General features: G+C 39.1%; 1 protein-coding gene across 1 annotated transcript; it reads right to left on the minus strand.

The window, feature by feature from the left end:
- Positions 1-8,976: 8,976 nt before the first annotated feature.
- On the minus strand, positions 8,977-20,023 carry LOC130256184 (riboflavin-binding protein-like). The gene is made up of 6 exons (XM_056497599.1): positions 19,957-20,023; positions 18,971-19,128; positions 18,154-18,253; positions 16,946-17,074; positions 13,010-13,121; positions 8,977-9,347 (listed from the first exon to the last, which is right to left on the minus strand). Exons 2-6 carry the CDS (start codon positions 19,107-19,109, stop codon positions 9,105-9,107), a joined length of 723 nt encoding a protein of 240 aa, XP_056353574.1. The 5' UTR covers positions 19,110-19,128; positions 19,957-20,023; the 3' UTR covers positions 8,977-9,104.
- Between the last annotated feature and the right edge of the window lie 949 nt (positions 20,024-20,972).

The following is a 20,972-nucleotide window of genomic DNA, read 5'->3' on the forward strand; positions in this document are numbered from 1 at the left end:
TGGAAGGTTTCCATATCTATTTACTGTGAGACTGGGAAAGAAAAACATGTCTGCCTACAGTTACAATGGTCATGGCCCCTCAGGCTTTTCTCATGATTCTGCATTTCATTGTAATAACTTTTATACGAATCTGAATCATTATACCCTCGGGGGGTTGTTAGTTTCTCTCTTCATCAGGATTTCATTTTAATTACATTTATTCTAATTGCATTTCAAGTTGGTCTTCAAAAAATAGCCATAGAAAACATAGATCTAGAGAAAAGATCTAGAGATCATAGGTCATAGATCTAGGTTTCTGCAAGCACACACAGTTGGATTCATGCTGATATAACTCTATAAATTTTGAGCTCAGCTAATAAAAGCATCGAGGTTTTTCTTTCTTTGATGAATCAGTAAAAGAAACCAGACCCCTCTCGCGCTGACATTTTATTCATCGGAAGCCGCCTGTGAATAAAAGGCTTAGAATTCTCCTAAATGCCAGTGGCTTGCTGGCTGGCTGATGTCAGCTCTTAGACTCTTGGCCAGCATTAGGATTTCACACCATAGTGCCAAATTTACAGACACAAAATAGTGTTGCTGAGAGAGCTCATTTTGCCCCAAAGGCCTGTGCTGTGCTGTGTTCGTGGCTCTGCCCCCAGCAAAGAGCACCACCTCAGTGGGTGTTTTCTGTGGTCACACAGGAGCTGTACAGGACGAAGCTAATGTTCCCACATACTATTGTGAATCTCCAAAAACATGCTGTGGACTTTCAGGAATAAGGCTGAAAATTCCTTTGACAGTGTGAAATTGCACCATTTAATGAGGAGGCCTTTTGATTAACCAACACCAAGAATGGCTGTCACTGTAGTGAAGGAATTTAAATTGTCTTTAATTTTAGTATAATAGACTTTAAAAATATATTTGTCAATAAGCCAACTGAATGCTGGCTGTCATATAGGACAGGTGACAAAAAAAGGCATGCCCTGTGCTCCTCAGCATGTCCCACTGCCCACACCTCCACAGAAGTGCTGCTGCCACCCTGCCAAAACAGTGAGAAGATTCTCACAGAAAACTATTCAGGCTTTCTCTTGAGAAAACCATGTCCCACAGAGGCCCATGGCTGCTCAGATTTCCCTGGCTGAAGAGTTCTCAGGAAAACCTTTCCCGAAGCCTGGATGATCTGCAGAGCAGTGGGAGGTGTCTGTGCTGCTTTTCCCGAATCCTGCAGGTGCCGCTGTTACCACAGGGAGATGTATCGGAACATTAACAAAACCGGGACTGCAGGGTGACGTATTGGAACATTAACAAAATCGGGATGCTGAAAGGTGTTGCCTGTGCGGATGCTGAACCTCTCCTCTCTTACAGTATGATTTAGGTTTGTTTGTTTGTTTGTTTACTTCCCCTGAACTCGATATAGATGGAGAGCACTTAGTCTTAAAAAACCCAAAACAACCAAACACCTACCCCAAAATTTAAAAAGAGTAATTATTGATTTAAATGTGCAGTTCTGCCCGACTGCTTCTTGTCAGAACCAGTCCATTATACCTGCAGTTTTGGGGACCATTTTGACTTAAAACCCATTACCCTACTTGGCTGCTAAAATTCCCTATTGCAGAGGAGACATGAAACTCAGGCCTTGACTATTTGTAGGTACATCAAATCCCAAGGGAGGTTTTGTGATAGGGAGCCACTTCCCATTGCGACCACAATGTGCCAGGTCTAATTTCTCCCCCAGTTAAGTGGGTGTGAAATCTTCACTTCCTGTTGCAAACTGCATCTCTGCACTTTGCCCTCTGTGCTAAGGAATATGCTATAACCTTCCAATGGTACAGGCAGTTGCCATTTTTGTTACTATTCACCTACTATAGTTGCTACTTGTAATGCACTGCATCTATCAGAGGAGAGGTGTTCTACAGCCTCACCAAAATGGAAAGGAGCTTATTTTGTGTTTTGGTGTGGAGGTCACGAAATCTTCATAGGATACAACCGTTTTTGCTTCACTTTCATAAATTCCACAAGGATTTGAACTCAAACTTCTACAGGAAAGCCATAATTTCAAAAGTGCAGAACTATTGAGAGTTCGTGAGGAGTACAAGCATCTGTAGTGTACTAAGTTAAATCTTTTACACTTCCAAGACACCTTGTCTCTGTTAAGGTCTAGATTTTTCCCAGACATTTACTCTGGATGCCATTGCATGCCCAAAGCAATGATGCAGGTCAGCAGTGTATAGATGCACAGTTGGTGGATGTTCTTGTGCAGCCCCTTGAAGGGGTAAGACAAGGCAGGCTGCTGAACTTCACACTCTCAGCCTGGAGAAGAGGGTCCCTGGCTATTTGTGAGGTATTTCTCAAAGACAGCATTGGTTTACCCCATTATTACCCCAATGGTGATAATCAGAACTGCTTATTGTGTTTGTCTACTCAGCCAAAAGCCTCTAATGAGCTACAGACACTATATTCTAATTAGATACCTGCATAAACCTGTTGTCAGCTTATGCTTTCACGTGATACATAAGCTTCAGTGGATAAAGAAGCTTCCCTTCAGGGTCTGAATGTTTCCTATCTCAGTGGATTGTGCTTCACAGGGAGATAACACATTTTCCAGACTCAAGCTAAGCATGAGAACACTCTCTCTTCAATAGGTTTGGGCCTGGCCCAAAGAGCTATTACCTTCATTCCTGTGAGGGTTAATGAATCTTAATGAATATGCATATGTGTGTGTGTGTGTGTGTGTGTGTGTGTGTGTGTGTGTGTGTGTGTGTATGTGTAGGGTAGAGGTCTGAACTGAAATTGACCCAAACACAGAGAACAAGAGAGGTCCCCAAAGACAGTCTTTCTGCACAGGCAACTCCACAATACAGGGCTTGTGTGAAAACATTTAAGTTTTCACACTATCAGCAAGGTGATGATGGCTCTGTCCATTTCTCAGCTGAACTGTTGATGGCTTGGGAAACTGTAAAGCTCTCCTCTCCTCTCCTCTCCTCTCCTCTCCTCTCCTCTCCTCTCCTCTCCTCTCCTCTCCTCTCCTCTCCTCTCCTCTCCTCTCCTCTCCTCTCCTCTCCTCTCCTCTCCTCTCCTCTCCTCTCCTCTCCTCTCCTCTCCTCTCCTCTCCTCTCCTCTCCTCTCCTCTCCTCTCCTCTCCTCTCCTCTCCTCTCCTCTCCTCTCCTCTCCTTCCTCTTTAGAAGCCTTTGCAAACTTTTTTTTTTTTTGTCCATTTAGAAATTTGTAATTAAGTATTTATTATTTTCACTGTAATGTGGCTTGAGAAAAAGGTGGCATTAAGGTAACAGCCTGGTATCAGAATTGTCAGTCCAGAGAGGTTTAACAGTTTTGAAGTGGGGTTTGAGAAACTCTCCTGAGTATTTGCATCCTACCAAAGGTGCTGCAGCACAAGCTGGCATTCAGTTGAGGGAGGTTGGCCCCTCCAGTGACCAGCCATGCTCTGGGGAGCCAGGCAGCAAAAGTGGGGAACATGTCCGAGCCACAGGAGCCTTCAGAGGGAGTGTGACATTCCCAGTGAGTAATGCACAGGTAATGGCTTGTGATTTCAGGAGCATTGGCAATATTTCACTACTGTATTCTCCAGCCTTCACCTTCACAATAACATTGGGTGGAAAAGGGATTGGTGTGTGATAAAAAATAATAAAACAAGAAAAAAAACTTTTTTCAGTCATGAAGTATGCCCTAAAAATGATTGTTTCACCTGACCTACTTGTGTGGAGAGGTTTGTGTTTTAGGTACACTCACCTAGCAGGAAGTTTGGAGGAATTCCAGTGAAACGGGGAATGTTGTGCAACATGCATGGCTACAGTTCCCCACCACTTAGAAGATTGTTGTGTTTAAGCCATAGATCTGGATCAATTCCAGGCTATTTGATTTAAAATAAACATCCTGGATGCAGTGTGTCAGATACTAGCACAATATTGTTTCAGTCTTTCTCATTTCTCCCATGGGAATAATCATTCCATGAAGAAGGAAAGTGATCTAACGAGAGAATTAACTCAAGAGCTTGAACATTGAATTAGTCACAGCTGTCTGAGAGGGGAACCAAGGCAAACTCCACAGAGACCTCGCTGCATTTCCAAGGAAGGAGGCCAAAAGAATACTAGGACTTGGATATCAGTTGGTGATCAAAACAGAGGCAGGAGAGATATTCTTTTAGGAGAGAGACTTTCCTCCCTCATTTCTCTGTGAAGATAAATCTCAGCAGCAGGGAATAACTGCAACTTTGTCTTGGGGATGTTGAAAGCTGCCAGATTGTTGAAGTCTGATCCTAACTGTGTCCTCACACTTATTTGAAGCAGATCATTGATTTCATAGCTTGGGTCTTTTTTCACTGTAGTCTGGAGCTGACCTGCAGCTTCACACTGAAACAGAATTGCTCTTTTAGGTGGCTGTATCAAAGGTGCAGTTTTTTGGGTTTTCTTGCCAAAAGGAAAAATGAGTTGTTCTTGAGAATTATCAGTCTTCAGGCACGGGGGAATTCAGTCTTGCTGTTAGTAAAGTTTGGCAACGTTTCAAATTGTAATCCAAACTCTAATGCTTTTTGAAATCTTTACTTAACTCTTCTTGTCTAAATCTCAGTGTTTCCTTGGATAATAAAGTAGAGCCAACATATCATAGACATGAGCTGTCTGAAGCATGTGGCATTTTTTGAAATAACTCTAAGTTATGCAAATCTTTAGAACAGAAAAAAAGGAAGGAAAATAATCAGAAAATGTGCACAAATTCAGCTAATTTCATTCCTTTAAAATTATATAGCCATTAGATACATATCAAGAGTATGTTTGTTCTCCTAGAACATATTGCACTGGTGTTGACTGAGCTCATGAGCTGATTTCATTGGGAAGATGGATAGAGTTAAACTCTGCCTGATACCCACCACATTCCACAGCCTGTGTGATGCAGTGGGGTCATTCCAGAAGCAGCGCCTCAGTGGAATGTGAGATACGTCACCAACTCTGAGTAACTGTTGGTAGGATGTCTGTAGGTCCTGCATCTGCTTGCTTGGTGAGTCAGGACTTCCAGGGCTCTGTATACTGAAAGCAGAAGCCTTAAAAGATTAAACCTTCTTCCTTCAGCTGTAAATGGCAGAGGTTGCTACTGCACATCCCAACTCCTCGGCTGCTCTGCTGTTGCTTTGCCGTGTATTTTCCTGGATAATTTTTTCCAGTGATTTACCTTTCCACAGTGCAAGAATTTTTCATCTCCCTTTTTAGAATTTCAGCTTTGGAGGCTTGATCTAGTTCTTTGGATAGAAAATTCATTTTTATTCTAATTTCGTCCTTCAAAGTGCTCGCAAAATCTCTGCTTCATTGTTTAGGAAAAGAAGGGTTGACTGGCTCAGAACAGATTCCTAGGGATTACTAACAGAAGATCTGTTTGATTTTAACAACAACATACTCATAGTAATATTTTAATATATTTTTAAGCAAGTATTAGAGTGATTTCATTTGCACTTTGGTTTTCTCCAATTTCTTATCAGAATATTGTATCAATATTATCAAAATCTTAAATAGTCATATCTAATCTATAGCTTTCTCTTTCTCTTTGGGCTGGTTGTCTCTCAGCAAGGCAAATTAGCCTGTTTGACATTATTTGTCTTCTAGAGTGCAAGAATTATTTTTTGTACAATTTCATTATCCTTCAAGGTCCATGGAAATGCATTGTTTAATAATTTGTTTTGGGTTTTGGATGCTCAGGCTTTTTGCACTATGTTATTTCATAAAAACCTGGAACATCAGACTTAATGATCTTATAGATCTTTTCAAACCTGAATAATTCTGTGATTCTATAATTTTTGCATAATAATTTAACATAATAACTTTTCCTGAGGCTTATCTTACAAAGAGCAGCTCCACTTGCAATGTGAAAAAAGACTCTGAAACAGAACTTGTCTGTACTAGTCCTGCAATACTTGCAGTGATCAGGTAAGTTCTCTTTTTGTCTTTCTCCCACTGACACAGTTTGTTTCTTCTTATTTTCCTCTCAGATATATTTTGAGGATTAATGAATATTTATAAAATGTTTTGAGTGAAGCCTGCTCATGAAAAATGCAACAGAAGTTGAAAATGTCATAATTACTGATGTTTATTATTTTTTAAAAAGGAAGACTCTGTGGCAATCAATATCCATGGAGATTTATGAACCATAAAAATAGAATGAGGGCTCTAGAGTACTACAGGAAATTGTGGCCTTGCAATGGCACAAGGAACAGTGGGTAAGTTTTGTTAGTAACACTTCATATTGAAATGTATGCTGGATGAAGCATTTATATTACAGAAATATGATGGAATTCTTTTCAGTCTGCAAGTAGTTAAGGAGGAGGTTCATCGTCATAAGAAATATTCATAATTTTAAAACAGAAGGCTAAGATAACATATACTAAAGAACTCTTACATCTCTGTCACGAGAGGTCTCATTTGTAAGAAATCCTGGCATGTAAGTGAAATTTCAGAAGACTCACAGTCTTCTGCCAATGTTTAAGGAAAGAAAATTAAATAAACAGAGCAATCAGGATGACCCAGCTTAGCTGGTTAACATGACACCAGGCCCAAGTAGCACAGTACAAAAGTTGATTCTTAGCCAGGTTGTAAATAAGTCAATAATTGGCAATAAATATAATTTTTATCAACATTGTCTTGTTGATAAGTTCAGTTTAATTTATTGATAAGGATTTTAAATCTGTTTCCTCAGATTGGTGCAGGAACATATTTCCCAACCTATTTCACAAAGCATTTGACTGCCATTGTGACATTTTGATAAAGACCTTAGTCAAGTCTAGTGTCACTAAATACAGAGGCATTTCAGTGGTCTGGGCCAGTGTGGCTCCAGAGGCAGGACATGTGCTTTTGGCTGAGATGCACAAAAGCACCTACCTAATCAGGCAGCATTAGCTGGGGATGTCTGCAGCCACCAGTAACTTGGATCTTTCTTTTCCCTGGATGTCTTCACGGTGTATTGCTGTGATCTGTTTTTTAGTGTTATTTTTCATTTTGCTTTACCTGAGATATCCTAGTCTTTCTGTAAATGTAAAATATCCACTGATAGCATTTCTGAGTATCACAAAGGTTGTTTAGGGTGTAAATTACTGTGTATATAAAGCAACTAGGCAGAGCAAACAGTGGCTTAAGAAGATTGACATATTCATGTGAAGTTTTTGTAACACAAGCAAGTGCAAAGCAATGAGCCTGAGAGCTAAGATCACAGTTCACACCTCTGGGACGAGGGAGGTGTAGAATGGAAAACTATTTATATAGTTTTATTTATATAGCTATATTTATATATTTTATATAGGGACAACTGAGAAATTCTTGAATTTTTTGTCCTAGAAAAGAGATGACCTAGAGGAAATATGGTATCGCTGGAAAAGTATTATCTGCGTAATTATAAAAAAAGAGTTAAATGGTTTGCTTAGGGTGCATCATGAGTCAGTGGGAAGGTTATGAATAGGAGCAAAATGGTCTTTCTTGGTCCTTTATCTTGCTGTAGGACCCAATGTTCTTCAAAAGCATGCAATAACCAGTCTTATGGGTCATCCTGAAACTAGGCATGGAGGAGTTGTTTGTTGAGAGTGGTTTCAAGAGTAATTTAGTTAGAGCAAAGAGAAACAAAAAACATGAAGAAAATGTTTATCCATGGTGATAGGGAAAAAGTTGGTGTTATGGCAGTTAGAGAGGATGATTAATTCTTGAATTTTGAGCATAGCAAAATAAAATGCAGGAAAATTTTCTGCTCTGACTCAGGTGCACTTAAGGACAGAAAAGAACAGAGTTAGTGAAATGGAGGAAGAACAGGACTGTCAGAGCGTTACAGAAGACTAAATTCTTGTTCTTTCTTTTCTAACAGTAGAACTGACAAATTGAGTTAGCACAAAATACAGACGTGGCAAAGTATCATTCTGAAACAATTCAATGCTGGTAGGAATTAGTCCATTGTTAAGTGTACTGAGAAGCTGGTTGGAAGCAGAGCATGACCTAATGGGTTTAGCATTACTATTGCAGCTGTGTGAAACCATTCCAATAAATAAACAGCTCAGTGAAGAAAGTGTGTTAGATTTTTAAGATTCTCCCAGTTAAACAGGATGTGCCAAGTCATTGTTTTAACTGTGGAACAGATCCTTAAATGCTTTAGGCAACCAGATCCTTTGGAAGCACCAAGATGATGCTGATTTTCACAGTTTGATAATGTGAACCCCAGTTTCAACCTTTTTCATGGTTTCTGTGGTGATGGCATTGGAAAAGGCTGTACAGAATGGCACAGACCTGTCCACTCTGCAGTGATATCAGAGGAAGTATGGGTGCATAGCTGAAAGCAGGATTTCATTCATCTTTATATGACAAATCCCTCTGAGACTGGTGCAGATTTAGTTTTTAGCTTGACTGTAACAGTGATGCTGGGAAACAGTTACTGATGGGAGAAAACTGACTGAAGCTGTCCCTGACACTTTAGTTTCTTCAGAGATCATTATGTTTGGAATAATTTAGTGGGAATAATTTCACTCAAAATTATGCTTTAAACTGATACTGTAGGAGACTTTTCTACTGCTTTGCTTAAGGTAAAAGACCTGTGCAACAGACTGTGCATGCTGTGTACCGACAGTATTCAGATCCAGGGATTTATGTAGTACACCATAAAGCCCTGTTTTTAAGATTCAAAATAAACACATTTTCAGTGGTTGGTAGCCAGGCTTCCTGACCTATTTCCTGAAGATTTCTTCTTTATCTGAGACCCAGGCACAGAGGAACTCAGGAGTGCTGTGTGCCTGTGCTAATGAAGTGTTTGGGTTGCAGATTTGGTGCATTACTGGCAGGTATGACCTTCCAGAGGTCTACAGTTCTCACTGTTTCATCTTAAGTCAGCAGGGGCTGCCTGTACCTCTTGTCTTTGAAAGTCAACTCCTAGATGTTTCCTTCAGGCTTTAAGTCACAAGATTACACCTGTGCTAGCCTGTCTGGAGCTTTGTGATGCAGATGCAAAAACACCAGAGAAAGATTAATAGAACCAGCCATTGATTTATTATGTTCTAAAAGGAAGGCATAAAGCAGGCTGGCATGATGCCCCAAGCCCAGCCTCCAGTATGTACACGTTGATTTCTCTTGTCTTGACATACATCCACTAGCATTTATCTTGCCTGTTCTGCTTCCTTTTTCTTTAGTTTCTCAAACTTCAGGAGTTTTTTTTGACAGGCATGCTCCTCACTGCTGCTGCTGCTGCTGCTGGAGCTTTCCTCTGAGCTTTTGGAGAGGAGATACTTGATTGCAATCGAGTCCTTCTTGTTCATTTGCAGGCAGAGGCAGGTGGATTCGCTCACCTTAAATGACTTCCCCCACATACTCTGGCAGAGGTCAGTCCCATTTGTGTACATCTGTGTGTCAAATAAGAAAAGTCTTAATTACATTTAAATATAATTGAATTAACATCACTTTGCATCAAATCGATAAACATTAATCACTTTTTAAAATTGGTTATAAGACCAGGTTATAAAAACATTGTCTGGAGTCATTCACTGTCTTGTTGTGTGCTATGCTTCATCTCTTCTGAGATGTCTGAAAATGCTACCCAGTCCCACAACTAGCAAAAGTAATTTGCCTGTTTTGAGAGCAAGTGGTTACACAAAATGCAGGGATCAACAGCTGCCCTTTGTTTCCACCCTGGGGCTGACAGCCCAGCAGCTCTTTGGGGCTGACAGTTAAAGCTGTGTGTGAGAGCCTTTACAACTTGTAGCATGTCAGGACACTCTGACATGCCTTGAAATCTGAGTAGTGCTGAAAGTGCCAGACAGTGCTTTGAATATGGGAATCTTTTTATTTACAGGCCAGAGACGGCCCCGTGGAGTCACAGCTCTGAGGGATCTCATTGTGCCTGCTGCAATGTACTTTATGGCTGGGCAGGACCTCACAGGCAAAGAGAAGAGACATAATTTAGCAACTGCTTGAAGAAAGTAAGTTTTTGTCAAGCTTCCAAAGTGCTTTTTCCAGTGGGGCAATGGCCTCTCTGGCTCAAGAAACTGCTAATTGCAGCTTCTTGTACCCTTATCAAGTGAAGCTGTTCTGTTCTTGGTACTATTGCATTTTGTGAGTCCTGTGTCATAGGACCTGTCAACCACACAACAAAGATACTGCTTGTTTGCTGAGCTCACATTATGACAACCTTCTGCCTGCCTAGCTTATCTAAAGAATATTAGCTCAGTAGTTATGTTCAGGCACAAAGCAGACAGTATGTACACTTTTTTTTGCCTGCATTTGTCTCATGTGTTTGTGGTTGAAGTTCAATCTTTTCTGTTTCAAAAAAGGAAACTTCAGGTACTCTCAGAAACAAAGCTAAGAATGGGATTAGGGATTGGAGTGGTGGCAGGAGTAGAAGCCTTGGAAATTGAGTAGGAGTGTTGGTAACTGAAACTGTGGGCCAGGCAGCAGCACCACTGGGCTCTGTTGCTGACTGATTCACCTTGACCACGTCACTAGCATCTCTCTGATGGAAGATTTGCTTTATCTATAATAGTACAAGTAGTCCTTGCCCATGATGCTGATTCCTACAGTGTTTATCTTACTGCTGTAATTCCTAGATGCTCTGCTGGTTTGTCACCATTACCAGCTCATACAAAGATTTAACACTGTGAATCTCAGAGCAGTGCCCTGTCTTTGTGTTGGTATAGTTCTGCATGGAAGCTGTTCTGTGTGGAAAAAAAAAAAAAAAAATCACAGATTTAAGTCCATCATACAAAACTGAAATTTGGTATATGTAGACTTTCTTCTGCTCCAGGTATTTTTGACAAGAAGTTCTTTCCTGTGTCCCCACGTGCAAAACTATGTTGACTTTTGCCTTAAAAAACTATCCTTTATGAATAATACAAAGTCCATTTCAAATAGCCCCAAAGACTCGTAGTCTGTAAAACAGCTTTGCAGTTCATATCATCTCTAGCCAGAGCTTGCACCATGGATGCTGTAGGTGCTGGAGGAGGGATATGGAGGTTGGATGATGCATTGGGAGCAGGGTCAGAAAAGGAAAGCTCCTCCATCTACTTCTTTCCTTGTGTTCTCAGGGCAGGCAGATCTTAGCTCTTTCTTTCCCACTATTCCTGTGATTTTAAGTAGCATTAGATATTTTCTTCCAGCTCCTATGCAGTTCTGAATTTCTGCCTGCTTTTGGCTAATCATTCCAGAAAGTATTAAAGCCTGTGACATGAGTTTGTTTAGGTCTTTATGCAAGAGACATGTATACACCCTGTACTTGTGTCCCACAGGTTCTGTAATGTGTCTGTCCTTTTCTACTTGCTAAATTGGTAACTTTATTTTGACTTTCCTCCTAATTCTGCCTAAAGATCATAGTGCTGCAGCAAACACATGGAGCACACAGCCTGTGTCCCCAGCATGTCCCTAAATTCCTCCAAATGATTCTAACTCTCTAGCTTCTTGGAAAATTTCCTAGTCTGTGCATTAACATTGCTTGGGGATCACCCAGCTGGGAGAATAATGACAAGGCTAAAACTGGCCATGGTCAGTTGTACATCCTTAATATTCAGCACTTGTTCTTTTTTCAGCAGCTGTCCCAAATGGGCCTTAGAACCACTTGCATACATCACATGTAGAGTTGCTGATTGCTCCTCTGTGTGAAAAAAGTAACTGTCTACAGTGCTCTGTGACAGTGTGAGAACCTTTCCACGAGCTGAGTCCAAACCAAGGCAGTCTAGTGTTTGTATATCATGTAATTTTCATATGGGAAATGTGTGTTTTTTAATTTCTCTGCAGAATTTTCATCTTTATGCTTACTTACCATGCAAGCCTATTTTTGGTGAAAAACATGGGTAATTTAGGGTGTGGTTCCATTTAGTTAAGGAATAGCTGTGCCTGGCTTCAAGTGATAAGACCTCAGAATTTGCTGCATGTTTTTCCCTGCAGTTGGTATATTTTCCTTAAGAAATAAGTGCAAGGGAACTCAAGGTTAAAAGCTCCTATCTCTGAAACAGGGACAGTTTGAACAGAGACTGGAGATTATTTATGGAGATTATAATTTTGTTTTTCACTTCATCTGGAACTACTGATGATTTAGCACATCTGGGAAACTAAGCTGTAAGTTTCCACAGCCCATTTGTTTTTGGCCACCTTCCTGAGTCTGCTGATTAGTGTCACTTTTGCAAGGCAGACAGCAACCCAGCACTAACTGGACTGTGTCTTCCACTTATATCAGTTGCTGAACTGACTTCTGGAAGTACATGCACTTGAACTGAATTCAAAATAATGAATCTGCAAAGCCTTACTACCAGTCCCTAAGCACTTCACCTAAATTTTGTTTACTTCTTCACTTTGGGCAGTTTTTCATGGACTTCAGTGAAGTTCAACTATCAAAAATATTCAAATACACTTTTGAATTGTATTATATCACTCTGATGCTAAACTTACTTGAGTCACTAGAAAAATCCTACTTGACTCTGGAAAGGTCTGAAGATCAGGTTTAGGCAACTTTGCTCCTGTAAGTCTTGTAAATTCTCATTTTATATACTTTTGCTCATAAAATTAGTTATCCCAACCATTAAACATTCTTGGAAAGATGGGATGGAAAAGGACAAGGTAAAATAGAGATAAGGGCAAAGATACCCAATAGGCAAGAAAACCTTAAAAATTCCTCAGCAGTTTGGGAATTAACATTCTAATTTAAAAAGACAGGGATGTGTAGAGCCCCATATTGTGTAAGGAACCTTATGAAATGCATCTTAGTCTCTGTATGAACAAGGTTCATTTATCTTTTATTTTCTAAATCCCACTGGGTTAAAATATCAGTGTTTCTTGGACTTATGTTTCACAAGTGGAATGAATAGTGATTAATTAAATGTATATCTACCTAGAGTGAGTGATGCACATAAAAATGAATGTTTGAAAATTTGCATACTTAAAAAGTCTGATGTAGGAATGGCTTGAAACTGCTGAAGTAAAAATAATTCACCAATGGCATTTTACTCCTATATAATCAGGGAAAAAACCCCAATTCCTAATGCCATATTTTCTGCTTCATTTGATCAGGTTTTCTTACCTCATGGTATGGAATACATTTATTCTTACAGTGGTTTTCTCCACTTTTATCCCACTCCCAGTCCGTCAGCCAGTTACGAACACATATGGAATCATCTTTGCAGGCTTCATACCTTCATGGAGATTAGTGTGGAAGATAAAGTTACTTCTCTCACATTTTTCATTGGACTCAGATTCAACTCAAAGAGGTGTCCAGGGGTTCTGTTAGTAACGTAGTATGATTACAGTGCAGCTTAGCAACAGATCTTCAAGCAATGTGCACATGATTTCAGCTTGACATGTTCATAAACTCTGAGCTGCCCAGGAAAACCTAAATTCCTGTGAAAACTAAACAGTTCACTTACTACCTTTTATACTGGCAGACTGAGCAAAGGGCTCATGTGGTGGGTGTTTTCTGCTTGGTTATCTGATGTTACTGAGTGGAGGAAATCCTGGGAGGGAGGGAGGGAGGAAGTTTCATGAATGCTGCTTTTCAGTATCATAACAAAACATAGGTGGGCTAAGGATGAACTGTCACTTGAAGGAGATGCAGGGAAAGTTTGAATTTATGAATTAATATGGAACAAGAAGAATGATGTTTCCCAGGGAGGGGAGTTGCAATGAGGAATGTGCACTGAAATAAGGAAATTCCACAAAAACCAAAGTAAATATAAACTAATAGGCTGTCAGCCTCAGAATGACATTTTCCAAGAAGTTAAAAAGAAAACGAAAGATAAGAGTCCTGTAGGGTATAGGTCTAAAATCTTAAATTTTAAGTTATTTTTAATTTCTAAGTGGTAATGTAGAGGAAAACCTATAAATGGCCTGGAATGAATAGAGTTCTGTCTGGTCTACTTGATGAGCGATCTCATGACTTACCATTACCCTACATAATTTCCTCCCTTCCACTTCTCTTTTATGTTGTACTTTTTGGCTCTTACCTCTCTTAAGGACTACATTCTGCAAATCAGTTAACATCTACTTAACTTTAGTCTCTTTGGCTTGTAGGACTAATCATACCAGTAACTGAGAGTGCCAAAACAATGAGGCAAAGCTTCCAGAAAATTAATATTTAGTGTGGTATTTGTAATTTGTGTCTTTGGATAGATTTTTTTGTTTGTCATTTTTAATCTTCAGAGTCATGTTTCAAAATTATTTTGATATCATGAAGGCTGCAGACTTACATTTTTAAATGAAGTATGTGGATTGTCATGTGGTCACGAGAACAATGAGAACTGGACATTGCAGTAGATTTGCAAATGAAGAAAGGTCAGAAGATGCTTATCTGCAGTATCTTCACACTGGTTTTATGTGCTTTTTGCAGGGAGAAAGAGCAACAACAGATGGAAGGTAACTAGGGCCTGAAGTAAAGAGCTTGGGGTCAGGAGACATGTATTCTCAATGGGTTCATCCCTGAATCTGCTGTCAGAGGTATGGGCTCTGCTGGAAGCAGAAGCTAAAATTTGAGAAATTAATATTCATGGTATGGTTTCCCCAGGAATATGAAAAAAATATATTAATTAAAGTGTTTATATTTTTATTCACCACTATTTATTGACTTCTCAGATGAAATGTTTCCTAATCATGATTATTACCTGACTGTGGTTTGTTCTATAAGCAGGTGACAAGATATAATTCCATTGTTAGGAGTTTTTCTTTGTCCCAGTGGAAGTAATTATGAAGTCAAGTTTATGAAAAGTCATGATTTGTGAAAAGTCTAACTTCTGCAGTCCAGAAACCCATAAGTTGTTTCTTCAAACTTTAACAAAATGTGAGAAACAGAAATGCTTAAAATATCCTCCCTGAACAGATTTGTTCTCAATGTACAATGAGCAGGATATTTTTATGGTAAAGCCTTTTTCCCTGTATTTTTTATAATTAGCTCTTTCTCTTTTATAGGACACAGGGCCCTTTCACAGGTGAATAAATGACATGTACACTGGGCTCTTTCAAAAGCAATAGTTTAAGGACTAGTGAGAGCAAGGAATCCTAAAACAATAGGAAGAAAAGGAAGCCCCCAAGCTACTCAGATGAATTTCTTTTAAATTAAGTCACTGCTCATTCAGAATACTCTGCACATTTCTGGCCACAAAGACATACAGTATGCAGCAGGCACACTCATAGTATGTAGAGAAAGTAGGTCACATCACCAGCAGTGCTACTGCATGCTAAAGGGACTGCAGTGAATAGAACATGAAAAAAATGTTACTTTAAATCACCAGAAAGACTGGGAATTCTGTCCAGGCTCTTTTCTAGCCTGAGGCCTTAGGCAGGGTGAGAGAATGGGTTTGACACTGGCATTAGGCAGGCACACAGACCAGCATGCAGGGTAATGGGCCATCAGTACATTTTTGATTCAGGCCAGGCGTCTGTGATGCCAAAAGGAGCAATAGATCATTGCTCAGGACTTGTTTAGACCAGATCCTCTCTCTGCCAGGAGACTCTATACTGGAAAAGGGTCAGTTTTCCTGGGCAGCAGCTCTCAATCAACCCACCATTTCAATTTCCAGCAACAAAAGTTATAAGTGCTGTTTACCTGCAGGTTCTGGCCGTGCCCAGGGAAGACTGAGGATTTTGCAATGTAATATTGATCTATGATCTACACTTTGTTTTAAATCTCATATACACTCAAGTTGGCTTAAACTAGTTCATAGATGCAAACTAAACTTACAGCACACATTTTCTTTTATCTTTACACTTTCACTTGTTATAACAGTTTAGTAAAGACTTTTTGTGTTATTTGTTGTGGGACACATTTGTTTTAGATACTGATATTCTATAATTTTGCCCGTTAGATCTATTCTAGAGCTCACTGGCAGCTCCAGTGGTTTAATATCCAAATACAGTATTTGGTGGTCGGTTCTGAGCTTTAAGATTCAGAGCCTGAAGATTCTGTACTTTTAAGAAAAGCTCTTTTATAACATTTTGAGAAAGTATGGTAATGATTTTCCATGATTTTCAGAGCAGCCTAAGGGATCCGGAAATTCACAGTCCAATACTTTCATGGAAAGGTAGCACTTATAATCCTAGAGTGTGAACAGAGCCTGTGGTGTTTGTGCTTCACACACACATCCAGACAAGTTCCTCCAGTGACTGGGCACAACATTCATAAGGTGCTGACTGAGTTTATGTATCCCATGGTGATGTTTTTATGATCCAACATCTCAAAACAGGGAGGGAAAGGAGAGAGAGAGGGAGGGAGAGATATATGCTGGATAAGTACCAGTGGAAAAATCTCAGTACCCTACATGGATATAATTCTCTACCCAAGACTAAAGACAGCTGTCCCACCATGTGCCTTGCACTCAAAAAATAATATGATTCTCTGACGCTGTGTTTTGGAGAAACAAAATTCAATGCTATTATGCTCCTCATTGCTATTAATAATTTTAGCATTAGTTTGCAATTGTCTCTGATATTCAGGCTTTTAGAAGAGATTTTAGAGAGTGTGATGATAGAAGGGATAAGGTCAAGGGTGAAAAATTAAGGAATTAAGCTAATTAGTTGAAATCCCAGGAGTTGATGTCCTTCCTGATTTTGTAGTGCATTTTATACATACAAAACTGTATCATATAATGATTGAGTATTTAGATTGAAAATGCTAATTGCATAAATGCTACTTCACAGACATGGACTTTTCAAAGAGTGGGCAGGCCCTTGCTGCTGCCAGTGCCTGTCAGCATGGCAGGAGCTCCTCTGTCACAATACCACTGCCCTGCATCCTCCTGCACAGCAGGGCAGTGCTGTTCCCAAGTCACTAAACTCATCTTAGTGTCCCTGTCCTGCATTCACAGCCTGTGTCATTATTATTCTGGGGGCAGTAGCTTAGCAGAAGGAAAAGCAGAGACAGCAAACAAGAAATTCAGAAGCAGAACAAGTGAAAAGGTGGTGCAACACCACTGAATCAAAGGCATGTTAAAACTAAATAAAAACACTATGATTAAAAAGCTGAACCTACCAGTCATCACAGAAGCTTTGGCACAATGGCACAGCCTGAATAGCAGCAGTGTCATTGGGATGGATCCAGCGAGCAGCATGTGGAGAACACCGGTAAAAGCACTCGATTTTCTTTGTGAAATCTTCACAGCTGTGGTGGATGTGAACAGCCACAAATAAGCCTGTTTCTGAGCATCAAGTTTTCTAGGCCTGCTTTGGTATGGATGCAATACTACAGATCAGGAGAAAAACACAGAAAAGCATCCTTTGGCCCTATTAATGCCTAAGTTGAAAGTCATTCCTCTGGCATTGTGTACAGACTCTGACCGTGCAATTACCACAGGCAGCTACAGCACAAATGTTTCCATGCATATTTCAGCCCTATTTGTGTAAGCTTTCCATAAACTTTTGAGGCCTTGAGTTTTCCCGGCAGCAATGATTCCAGGCAATAATAAAATGTAGTTTAAAACTATAGTATAAAACTTTGTCTGTGCTGTAGCCTCATGGTTTCACTAATCTTTAGATTTTTCCCACAGCCCAGCTGAAGTTACTTAAAATCGCATACTGTGCTGCTCTCCTGGGAGTGGCAGGCAAGAGCTGTTACTTTTTCACATCTGCTTTTGCTTAATTGTTTTGTACTTTCATCCCTTTATTTCTATAACTTGCCATGTTTCACAGATTTAACATCTAACAGGGTATTAAAAAACTTAATTAAGGAGATATTTTTCATGGTTACAAGCCCACAGGACTACAAGAATTTTTATTCTAAATTTTCAGCCGTTTCATTTCTGGACTCCTGTGCATATTTTTTTGGTAACATTTAATAATCTAGTTGATGTGCTCTCTAAACAAAGAAAGAAGCCTGGTCTCTACTTGTTACAGATCACTCTCACTGGTGGGTGATGGTTGGAGAGCTACAGAGGTACAGGGTGGTTCTCACATACTGGGTTTAAGACTAGTTTGCATTGCTAGATCTGGTTCTGTACTGAAAGCAAATTTGAAAAAATATAACACTGTCTTTAAAAAATTACAGAAATAGTGTGGATGTAGGGATTTGTGTGTTTGTGTGAGAGGAGAAGAGTCAGAGGTTGGTCAGGTATAGAGAAAAGGTGATGGCAACTAGGGTGGGTGACATAATCTCTAGGGTGACCTAATGTCCATCAGCAGCTGGTGGCTGCTCCAGCCCAGATCTGTGGAACCAGGAGACAGAAACCATCAAAGCTGACTTACGATTTACTGAGCTGCCCACATCTGTTCCAGTAGCTGTTGCTTACTTTAATTACCGGGGAATGAGCCAATTGCTCTGTGAAGTCTGCATAGCAACAGGAAGCTGTGGGGAATAAAACAAAGATCTTGTAATAAGTGTTCCTTTTTAACACTGTATTTGGAAGACACAAAATGTAAGATGAATCTGGTTTGAGCCATAATATAATAAAGTCTCTTAGTAGTAACTAGAAGATGCACTCAAGCTCTAACAATTTTGGGTGTGAAAATGGCAGTGTAAATGCTAGGAGAGGTGGAGTGGCATAAACAGTGCTTTGTCCAGTTGTGCCCAGAAAGTCACAAAAATTTTACCAATTATTTGCCAAATGCCACATCCTGAGGGATACTAACTTTGAAAACTACCAAACATAAAAAGAGTTGAAGAATTTTAGTAAGTACTGTATTTTGCTTACAATAGAATTTTGATTTCAGATTGTCCTATTTGGTGTCTGCTACAATTAATTTTTATAATTAATTACAATAAAGAAAAATAATCTTTACTGTGAACATTTTTAAGCAGATATAACTACAAGAAAGGCAAACTGCATCAGAATTTTGAAAAGAAAATAAATGAAATCAATTAGAGTTTTACAGCTGACTTTGCTAAGACCCAGAATCTTACTCTTGGTTTGAATGCAGCAAAATGCCAATGAAAGAGGTTTTTCAAATACAATATATACTGAGAAATATATATTTTTGAGATATTAGGGGAACAGCCAAAACAATTAGTGTGTACAATGCTGTATTTCTTGACCATATTTGGAAAAAATGAAACCACACTTACATTTAGAGTACAGAGTGCACTCTCGCATACTTGGCTCAGGACTTGGCTTCAGTTTTTGGGTATCCCCTTCCAGACATCCATATTTTTGGCAGGTGGATGATGTTATGATGGCAAGGAAGGTGACAACAAACCTCAGCATTGCTCTTCTGCTCTTTTTCCTGGACGAAGGAGAACCCATAACATTAAAAGAAAGGACTGCATTTAAAACGCCACATATATAATCAAATAAAATAAGCTCAGCAAAGATGCATACAAAAATAATTAGACACATTCTCCCTTCCTATTTGTTTATAACTGAATACTTACCCTTCTGTTACATATTTCTGAGGTTTGGTAGCAAGTGATAAAAGTCATCAATAATTCAGGTTATATATGAAAACTTGTTATAATTTTCAGTATTTAAGAAAATTATTTTAAATTTCTTCCACAGAGCTGAATTACTTTTAACCCTTCCAAGAGACATTTGTATGTTTCACTAGATTCAAAGAAAATATTGATTAGTTCTAAAACCTGAAGAGATTTTTTTTCACACTTAGAAATTACACATTAAATGTAGTTGCAAGTGAGATAGTAATATTCATCACTTGAGCTGGATAAATTACATAGAATACTTGCCTTTGTTGAAGCCATGCTAATTTATATTTAAGAATCTGATCCATTATTTTCTGCCTCTTTTGTAGAGTTTGCTCAAAAATGCAAGATAAAAACATTTTGCCTTTATGACTAAAATTTCTCTAAACATAGGCTCTACATTAGTTGCCTATAAAGATAAATCTAGAACTTGTAACATAGATCAATGCATTATTCTTTGTGCATGTTATTAATTTAACCCTTAATTCTTTAGTTAAATATTCCTGTTAACTTTTTGGAATAATTTTGCCTGAATAAGCATTGCAGTTCTTCTATTTACCTAGACTTTTCAGATATAAAGAACAAATTATACAGAAGAAGAAAGCTATCCCTTCAATTACTCAGTAATTTCTCACCTCTTTTGCTTTCCTTCTAGGTGATACTTCTCCCTGGAACAGGAACACAGTAAGTTGCTTTTCCCATTTTCCACTTTATATACACACCATCTGGCATGAGTGCTCCAGAATTTGTTTGCCCTGGAAGAGTTCCTTGACCCTTTGGAATGCTAACACAGATTTATCTCAAAAGCAGATGCAATGACCAGCACATAATGCCCTTTTTATTGCTTGCAAACGCCGACATGATAAAGAGGAAAGTACAAACACAGGTTAGAATTAGAAAAACAATAGCTCTCCTATATTTCAAATGCCATTAACCCCTCCTGCCTGATTTTTCCATGATTCCTTGTATTATTAATTATTAAAGTAATTTTTTACAACAGTTTCATGGAGCTCTTACCACGAATTCAGGCTTCAGTGAATTCAAGACATTAAATGCTTCGTATTTCAGCCTGACTGGCTTAATTCTGACTAATGGCTTGCCTTGTTACACAGTAATTTTACTATATTCCTTGGAAGATAGTCCATGTCTCCTGATTCCCAGTTCTTTGCTCTCTCTTTACAAGATCCCTTCTAAACCTGCTGCTGTTCACCCTGGTTGCTCTACCTGTCTCATATGTACCTTACAACCAGTCTCACAAGCAGTACAAGAAATGGTTGATTGTACCACTGATAGTGGCTCCTGGTGGGATTTCATTGGCAGACCTGCTTTCTGCAAAGAGCATTTCCATCTAAACATAAACCTTTGGTTAAGGTAGATGTGGTGATGATAAATTGTTGACTCGTTTTCACAGGTTGTCTTGTGGTACTGTAAAGAACAGCACCCCTCAGTACCTTGCAATTATTTATATACATAAGGAAAGCAGCATCTGTTGGTTTTGTGTTTTAAATAGAACACTGATATGTCAGATAATACTCTGAGGCCATTATCTGCTAGCCATTTTTTTTAAAAATACAAACATTGGCACAGTAGAAGTGTGGTATGATTCTCAGTGTGCAAAGGCATGAGCATGATAATAAAACAATCTCTGTAA

This window comes from Oenanthe melanoleuca, chromosome 8 (genome assembly GCF_029582105.1).
Source record: "Oenanthe melanoleuca isolate GR-GAL-2019-014 chromosome 8, OMel1.0, whole genome shotgun sequence".
Classification (NCBI taxonomy): domain Eukaryota; kingdom Metazoa; phylum Chordata; class Aves; order Passeriformes; family Muscicapidae; genus Oenanthe; species Oenanthe melanoleuca.